General features: G+C 41.4%; 1 protein-coding gene across 1 annotated transcript; it reads right to left on the bottom strand.

Moving 5' to 3' along the window:
- Positions 1 to 4060: 4060 nt before the first annotated feature.
- Positions 4061 to 8051, bottom strand: LOC116197447 (putative SWI/SNF-related matrix-associated actin-dependent regulator of chromatin subfamily A member 3-like 1). Its single transcript, XM_031527598.1, has 3 exons — positions 6406 to 8051; positions 5568 to 5859; positions 4061 to 5131 (listed from the first exon to the last, which is right to left on the bottom strand). Exons 1-3 carry the CDS (start codon positions 7939 to 7941, stop codon positions 4308 to 4310), a joined length of 2652 nt encoding a protein of 883 aa, XP_031383458.1. The 5' UTR covers positions 7942 to 8051; the 3' UTR covers positions 4061 to 4307.
- Positions 8052 to 9239: the final 1188 nt, after the last annotated feature.

Here is a 9239-nt window from a genome sequence, read left to right as displayed (position 1 = left end):
AGATAGCTTCGAACAGACGTTCACTTTGGACCCACGAGCCATTTCATATACTTCCGTTTTGGATTAGCAAGGAAGGTGCCCTTTTTATGAGGAACTTGATGTGATTCCACGAGCAGTGTCTTCCGCATCTTCTTTTCTGTTGAAATGTTCGAAGATCCAGCCCCGCCAAAGAAACAAGAAGTAGAAGTCAGATCAGATGAAGATATTTATAAAGCTAATGCATTGGGATGATGAAAAGGGAGATACGAACCGCCTTCTGCCTTTTCATATGCTTCTCTCATCCTCTTCGCAGTGGCTTCAAGTTTGCCTTGTGCTGCAGAAGTCATCTAAGTACAGAAAATAAATCAAGAAAGTACGAAGACGAGAATGTGATCTGAATCTCTTTATGGTATACACTTTACCTTGTCTGGGGTTTTCTCTGGTAATTTTGCCTCGTTACTGACTGTCTGCAGCACTTTAGACACTGGTGGTATCTTGTTTAGAGTCTCCTGTCTTGCTTGAGTAGTAGGAGCTGATCCCCGTATACCCTTAGACTTCAAGCACAAGAAACATCACATTAGAGGGGAAAACAATAAACTCATGCATGTACAATATACGTAATTGGACAGTCGGACGTTTTTCTCCTTAAAATCTAATTCAATTACATTCATCATGTTAACGGGATTTCTGAATGCCGCATTTGGTTTAATTCCTTTCACAACTCCAGTGCCTGCTTGATTGGCTCCACCCATCTGGCCAAGATTAATACAAGTGGGAGAACATTTAGAGATTAGAGGAAAAAGCTTCATCTGCAGATATGTAGACACACGGGGAGAAAAATGGAGAGAAAGAGGATGTAGTGTTTAATACTTACCATACTGGGTTTGTTCCCGGATCCCATTATTGATCCGTCCGCAGGTTTCTTAAATAAATTGTCCGGTTTACTTTTTCCGGCTTGGCATTCATTATCCGCACGAGCAGCTCCCTTGTAGAACTTTGCTTTCTGGACAAGAAAATTACAAAAACCAAATCAGGAAAAACTTCAGATTTTTAAAGAAACTCATCAGAAAAAAAGGCACCTGTCTACTTAGTTCTTACATTAATATTAGTCATTATCGTGACTCCTGGTTTATCGACAATGACATTGTCCTTGCCTCCCACAGTCGTCGGTCTTTCAAATGGCACACTTGATGTCAAGGACCTGACATCCATAGGAGCAGCAGAATCTGCAGGTGGTACACGGCGATGGAACCATAATGGTTCTTCCTCCTTGTCCTCCACAGCCTCAGGGTTCACCTTCCCCAGAAGTTCAGTGTTTCCCGGCTTTACCAAAGCTGGAGCAGCTTTATTATAAACCTTTACTTTCTGGGCAAGAAAGTTACAAAAACCAAACCAGGAAAAATTAAGCTTTATTTTTTTATAAGATACTTTCTGGACAAAAAGACACTTTTCTACTTGGTTCTTACATTATCATTAGTCATCTTCACGACTCCGGGTTCATCAACAACGACAGCACTGTCCTTGCCTATGAAAGTCATCGGCCCTTCAGATGCCTTTAGTGATGTCGAGGGACTAACATTCATAGGAGCAACAGAATTTACAGGTGCCACGCATCGACTGAACGGTAATGTATATGGTTCTTCCTCCTCGTTCTCCGAGGCCTTAGGGTTCGCTTTTTTGGGAAGTTCTGTGTTTACCGACTTCACCAAAGCCGGAGCAGCTCTATTGTCAAACTTTGCTTTCTAGGCAAGAAATTCATGTTCCTATAAGAAACTTGCCACACGAAAAAACACTTTCAACTCAGTACTTACATTGAGATTAGCTGTTCTCGTGACTTCCAGTTCATCGGCAACATCATCGCCCTTGTCACCGAAAGTCATCGGCTTTTCGGATGTCATGGGCGAGTTCAAGGGACTGGCATCCATACAATCAACATAATTCACAGCTTCAGGACGACGAAACAGCAGCGGAATTATTTCTCCCTCCTCGATGTCCTCGTCCTCCACAGCCTCAGGGTTGACCATTCCGGGAAGTTCGACATCTGCTGGCTTTAACAACACTTGATCCTCGGTCAAATTTTTTGCCTGGTCCCAAATTTCGAAAGATGAACTTCATCAACAAAATAATTTTTAACACAAGCCTCTATTAATTCTAAAAGATTGCATATATATATTTATATATGTATGCCAGTATATATGTATTACAGGAAGGTTCTCCACCATAGGAGGAGCTGGAGAGGGTAAGGGGGCTGCTGCTTCATGCAGAAGCCCTCCTTGATCTTCTTCTGCTTCGTCAGTTGGAGCATCATCAGACCACCTTCTTAAATTATAACTATGACGAACATGAGGCGACTTCAACCATTTGTCTGCCAATTTCCTCCAGTTTCTACAATAAAAAAAGTAAAAAAATTAAGGCAGGCACAAAGAGTCAAATGTATACGGCATAGATATTCGTAGGTCGACAGGATAAATTAAGAGAAGGGGCTCCGAACTATAAAATGGATCGTACTTCATGAGCTTCTTCGCGAGTCGACTGATCTGCTTACTCTCACGGGAAAATTTTAGATTTCGAACTGACAATCCAATTTGTGTTTGCTGAGCATAAGAATTAATAGAGGAATACGAAATTGATCAGTCGGTAATTGCGCATATATATGATCAATCTTCAGTAGATACCACATGATGAGAGTTATACTCACGTATACAATGGGCACCGTTAGATTGGTCATCGACTTGAGCTTTATAAGACTGTCCAGCAATATTTGATCCTGTACAGAAAGAAATGCAAATGTATAAGAGTTAGCATTAGCGATATGATAGTCGAAAAATCCATGTACGCATGCACACGGAGCAATCTAAACCATTGATTGATGCGGACGTTGCTAAGTTTGGGTGAGACTATAACCTCAGTTTGACTGTCATCGAGGACCTCTTTGAGTCTCAGAGTCTCTTGCATTATCTCATCCTCATCTTCCATCCCACCTTCTTCATCAACTAGAACAAGCTCAAAGTACATATCCTCCTCCGACTCATATGGACTCTGGTTGTCGTTCGTGTCGTTACTTGTCCAAGCAACATCTCCACGGTCTTCAGACTTCTCATTTGCTATCTTGACAACACCGATACCGTTGTTTTGTGTGGATGTCTCGGTTTCAACTGGCTTACCCTCGACAAGCTGATGATCATCTTCAAGATCACAAACGTTCTTGTTCACCTCCCCAGCGGCTACCTCGGCGTCGTTCTTGTCCCTCGTCGCTGGTGCAACTGCCTGCCCCGCGCCAGGTTGATCGTCTTGCTTGGGCGGCGGGGCTGACATATAGTGGTTGGTTGAGAAGAGTCTCTGCGCGATGCCTATCTTTTGAACATCGAACTCATGGGGGGTATCAACTTTTGCAAGCTCGATCGCGTGATTAATGATCTCATAGAGGCTCGACCCGAAACAACCAAAGATGTTCCTCCACTTTTCGAGGTCGTCCCCCGAACAATGATTCATTGTTCTCAGGAAGAGAAAGATATGCTTGCAGCTCTTTCAATATTTCAAAATGTTTAATGTGTACATCCATTCAAGACCTAAGCATACCTATATATAAACACACACATGAAGAAAATACGTCTTGTTATAATACGTGAGCTAACCTATTAGGAAAATGTTTGATTATAAGCAAGTTAGTGACATGACATATATTAGGGGGTCAATAAATACTCCGCATTTGAATCAACGCCGGATTCACTTGTGCTGGTGAGTTGTTTACCATATCTGGAGATCAGAAAAGAGCGCTTTAATTATGAAGCAAGTAGGAATACGATATATTAATAATAATAAAAAGTAGGAATACGATATTAATAGTCGAATGGACAGATGCGTCCTCCACAAGTTTCACTACCAGCATCGCATCGTAACATTTTAATTCGGGATTGTGCTTAGTCGTAATTAATTTTCATTTAGATGACTATAATATATGCTAATGTTATTTTTGTTTAGTGAACACATGACGGTTTTACCTTAACAAAGTATGATTCATTAGCTTATTAAGAAAATTAAGCATATGTAATAAAAGGCAATTTGGTGACAAGAAGAAGAATTCAACCAAAACTCTGCTTCATCAAAGCCAACAAAGAAAATGTAACAACAGAACAGCAAACGCTCTTGCTTGATATGCTGCCTAATCAGTCACCACAGACACGGTTGGATTTAGCATGTAATGTATGCATGCTGAAATCAGATTACTACCATATATAAGATGCCTTGGAACATGTCCTCCATGTTTGAACACGGACATCAAAAAAAAAAAAAGCGCAAAATGCAAGTATCTCCAGCAGTTGAATTATTTACAGGGACATGAGGGTTCGAATGCCCTGCTCCCCGACCTCCCTACGGCTCTTGGATCCTTCCTTTCCCACAAAAGCATCCCTCGCCAGCCTCTTCTTTGTCTCCTGCAGCTCCAAAACCCTCTCCTCGATGCTGTCCCGAGCTATCATCCTCACGATTCTGACCTCCTTCGTCTGCCCTATCCTGTGGACCCGGTCCATTGCCTGCTCCTCCACTGCTGGGTTCCACCATGGCTCCAGTAGGTACACCACTGAGGCCGCTGTAAGGTTGATCCCTGCTCCTGAGGACCTGAGGCTTGCCAGAAGAACCATGGACCCATCCGACTCACATGATTCAAATTCTTCAATCACCTGGATCCGTTTCTTAGCAGTCATCGACCCATCCAAACGCAGTATCTTATAGCCAGCCTCCTTTAGGGGCTCTTCGAGCAGAATTAACATCTTTCTAAACTGCGAGTAGATGACTGACTTGACTGCCGGGCTTTGATCCCTTGAGGCCTTGAGAAGTTCTACTAGAGCAGAGACCTTGGACGATTGTGGGGCTGAGCCAGTGGGTTTTGAATCCAGAGTTTCTCGGTCTTCTTTCTTGAGAGATTTGGGTGGGGCTGAGAACAAGTCGGCTTCTGATAATGGGCGGCGACAGAGGGGGCAGCGGCTGTTCACGCTCTTCATAATTTTGAGAATGCAGTTTCGACAGAAGATATGAGCACAACAAGTGATAACTATGTCAGTTGGTGGAGAAATGCAAATGGGACAATCCAAATCTTCTCCATCTTGTAGCACCTCAACCACCTTCTTGAGCAACTCAGGGTTCTTCGACACGTCTGCAGATTAATAATTGCACAGATTATCTCCTCGGTACCGTTACAATTCTTATTAAGCAGGCTCAAGAGGAATTCGCAGATTGGTTCAAAAAATAATGATACTCCAAAACCTTGTTTTGATAACCTAAAACGGGAGAATTCATCTTCTTACTAGTGCTTCAAACCCACCCTTTTTGATTGTCGGAGATGCTTTCTTACAAAGAATTGCAGAAGTATATGAATTTCATTCTTTGTAGAAATAGCTTAATCCAGTTGCTTTCTGGTTAATGTGACTTCACCCAATCACAAACAAAGTAAATGAACAATCAATTCTTGTTTTACCATGTTCAACCCATTCAAACCATCACTAGTCATATTCAGACAGGTTCAATAATATACAACTGAACAAAACTATAATGAGAACGAATTAAAATGAACTCAAAAGGAATCACGATACCTTCAATGGTTTCAGCTGGAAGAATCGATTTAAGATCAGGCGGGCACAGGGCCAAACTTATGCAGATCTGTCTTAGCCGTAGAATTATACTGAGAATTGTGGTGTAGTTCTGCATCAAAGTACCTCCCTGAATACAGTTCCTGACAATGTTCTTTGCCTCTGTTTCCATCTGATCGTACAATCTCCGCTCCTCAAGAGAAAGATCGACCAAACATGTCTCTATTGTTTTCTTAGGTAACCCAGCCAAAGCCTTGTCCTTTGTTCTCCTCAAAGAAATCGTTGCCATAAGAATCTGAAAAGACACAGGACATTTACTAAGTAAGATGTCCCAACTAATAATCCTCCCTTAAGGAGACTGAAAGACAGGGGGAAAGGTACTACTAAAAGTCCATTTATCTGTTAAATCATTCTTATGGCTTCCAATCAGTCTTCTAACATAATTAGAGTTCCATTGTACTCGTGCATAATCTGAAGATGCTTACTTGATATACACTGGATTATCAAAAACCGCATCATATTATAAATTATCCTTCACTTTATTAAGTAAGCGTTGCTTTTGTCTTGACAGTTCACCAAGTCTAATAGTGATAACTTTTTAGAATGTTTTCTGCTGGTTCATAATCAGTGATATCTTAGAGAACAAAATCTATAAACTATGAGAAACTAAAGAACAATGGTAACAAATGCCGTGCCTCCAAGGGGTATGCTGAATACATGCACTAGTAGAAAACAGAGATGCCCAATCATAACCGCTCAAGTACAGATTTATTCTACGACATATCGCTATTTCAACATCCATTGTTTTGCATTAAAGTTCACAAAATGGGCAAAGAAATACCTGCAAACGTGACAGTCCCATGCTTTTGCCTTGATTAATGGGACGCTGAATCAAGCTCCGCCAATAACTCTTAATTGAGAATGGTTCAAAGTGCAAAAACGTCATCAGAGAGAACAAATCAAACGATCCATTCTGTATGGGAGTCCCAGTCACGACCCACCTCCTCTCCGCAATCAAATTCGTGACCACTAAACTCTGCTGTGCCTTTACATTCTTAATCAGATGTGCCTCGTCGAGAATGATTCTCCACCATTCAATCCTCCCCACTGGGGTGTCATCTTGATTAGCTTGCTCAGAAGCCAACGTAGTGTAAGTAGTCAGCACAATGTCATATTTCCTAAGCTCGTCGGGGCTACTGGTTCGGTCTGAGCCGTAATACAAATACACCTTGAGCTTCCCAGGGATAGTATGGTCCCCTAGCTGAGTTATCCAACTCGAGAAAACTGAAGGAGGACATACAACTAATGTCATCTTATGTTTTATCTGAGCACTGCTGCTCATCGGCCTACTGATCTTCTTGGTCTTACATTCCTTCACAGACCGAGCAGTTTTGGGTGCTCTGCCCCTCTTTCTACTACTCGAAACTGGTGGGACAAATTCAGAGGTCTCGCCTTCTTCCCCAGATTCCTTAGCATTTACGGTACCACTTATACCAGGACCACCAAACTTATCGAGAGCAATAAGAGAAAGCAAGGTGAGAGTTTTACCCAACCCCATATCGTCAGCGAAAATGCCACCCCTCAAGGGATCTGGCCGGTCTTCGGTAACGAAGTTCGTCAAGACATTCACGTACTTCCCGTCTTTCTCCTCCTCCCAAAACGGAGGCAGCTCCTCGGAATTCTCTCGGTGAACCAACCACCCGAGCCCCACCTTCTGGTGCTCTAGCAGTTCGGACTTGATGACCTCCTTCGGCGGCTCCAGAGCCAAAGTTTCCATCTTTGCCTTCTCGTTAACGTTCTTCTCGACCAGGTCAAAAATCTCATCCAAACTCCTCTTCTCTCCCTTACCCTTCTTCTTCCTCATGCCCTTCACAACAGCCGCCTCGGACAGCGCGAAGGAAGGGCTCGTCTCCGTTATGAGGTCCAACCCGCCTCGTGCAATGGCGGCCTTGACCGTCTCCGCGGCCTCCTCCCGAGCAAAGATGTGAATTTGGCAGAGAATCTTGTACCGGTTCCCCGAACTGCGAGAGTTGGGAACAATGCCCTCGGCGATGATCATCTCGGAGTCTATCAGAGGGGCCAAGATGGCCGCGACGGAGCGCTCGATGTGGCCCACCTGGATGTTCCGGGTGTTGAGGACCTTGATGGCGTTGGAGTCGTAGGGGTTGAGGGGCTCCCGGACGAGTCCCACCAGCTCACGGCCGCTGATAGTGCCGGGGTAGTACTGGAGGCCCACTATGTTGGCGAACACGAACCCCATCATGTAGGGTTCCGATGACGAGTAATGGAACTGACTCGATTGAGAGCCATCCTCGGTAGTATCCTCGTCGAAGTTTCCACCCCATGAGGACGACACGAAGAAGGTGGCGTCACCCATCACAAGCAGAGCAACAATGGCGGTGGATTGAGAGCCTTGAGGCAGAGAGAGAAAGAGAGTGTGAGTTTTTCAAAAGGGACAACTTTCTGGTTTTTTCTGCCGTTTCAGTTTAGTAAAATTATACATTTGTTTGTTTAGTTTTGAATGTTTTCCATTTTCGTCATTTTTTTTTATAGTTTAGATGATGTACTTTTAAATGTTTTTATATTTCAGTTATTTTCTTTTTTCTTGATTTATTTTCATCCAACACATTTAATTACTTTTATATTTTCATCCTTTCATCGAATTTTTTTATTAGAAAAAATTTTAAATGTAACCTTCAACCTTTTAAAGTTATTTATTATCATAATTATTTTATTTTGTTCAATTTTACTTAGTATTAAACGTTTTGTTTCTTATACTCTACCCTTCGAATTCACATAAAAGCACACACGGCATTTTTAAAATTTTATAAATATTATTATTTTAATTTCAAAAATAAAATAAAATATGTCAAGAATAAAAGAAAATGGTGAACCAACTCGAGAGAATGAACAAAGGCAAGCGTTTAGGTCGCATGCAATCTTGCCAGGAGCAATGACGATTTGCCTTGAGAAAATCGATCCTCAAATTTGCGAGTAAAAAAATAAAAAAATAAAAGAAAAATAAAGACGATTGTGGTTCGATAGCCACGAAGCACACCTATAACTATAAGGTTGGTAGTGACACACTAAGCAAGAGCATGGTACACCTTGCATGCAGGGAATGCAAAGTATAACCGTGGATGAAGGTAAAGTGGCCTCTCCTAAGGTGGTGGTCCCCTACTTCTTCCCCTACAAATTACTACTGCCTCTCTCCCTCTCAATTTACCACATTTCCTCTCTAAATATATTTTGATAGATTTCGTTTTATTTTTGAAATTAAAATAATAATTTTTATAAATTTTAAAAATTTCATGTGGATATTTTATGGGAATTTGAAGAGTAGAAGTATAAAAAACAAAACGTTTAATATTAAGAAAAAATTGAACCAAAACGTTTAATTATGATAAAAGAATAACTTTAAAAGGTCGATGATCAAATTTAAAATATTCTATCATAAAAAATATAATAAAATGGCGAAAATAAAAAAATGATCAAAGGTATTGGATAAAAATGAAACAAGAAAAAAAATTAAAACAGAAAAGTATTAAAGGTATAAGATCTAAACAATAAAAAAAGGACTAAAATAGGCAAACATAAAAACTTAGATGACCAATGTATAATTTTCCCTTTCAGTTTCGATTTGGAGACGTTTGAATTGAAATAAGGCGGCGGGTT

Source organism: Punica granatum, chromosome 2 (genome assembly GCF_007655135.1).
Source record: "Punica granatum isolate Tunisia-2019 chromosome 2, ASM765513v2, whole genome shotgun sequence".
Taxonomy (NCBI): Eukaryota; Viridiplantae; Streptophyta; class Magnoliopsida; order Myrtales; family Lythraceae; genus Punica; species Punica granatum.
Note: the sequence above shows the minus strand (reverse complement) of the source record. Positions and strands in the feature narration are given on the sequence as shown.

Coding starts and splice junctions, on each gene's coding strand:
- LOC116197447 (XM_031527598.1), bottom strand. CDS start 7,941: ATGGGTGACGCCACCTTCTTCGTGTCGTCCTCATGGGGTGGAAACTTC. Junction 5,860..6,405: donor TGGGACTGTCACGTTTGCAG/GTATTTCTTTGC, acceptor GTGTCTTTTCAG/ATTCTTATGGCAACGATTTC. Junction 5,132..5,567: donor TCCAGCTGAAACCATTGAAG/GTATCGTGATTC, acceptor ATTAATCTGCAG/ACGTGTCGAAGAACCCTGAG.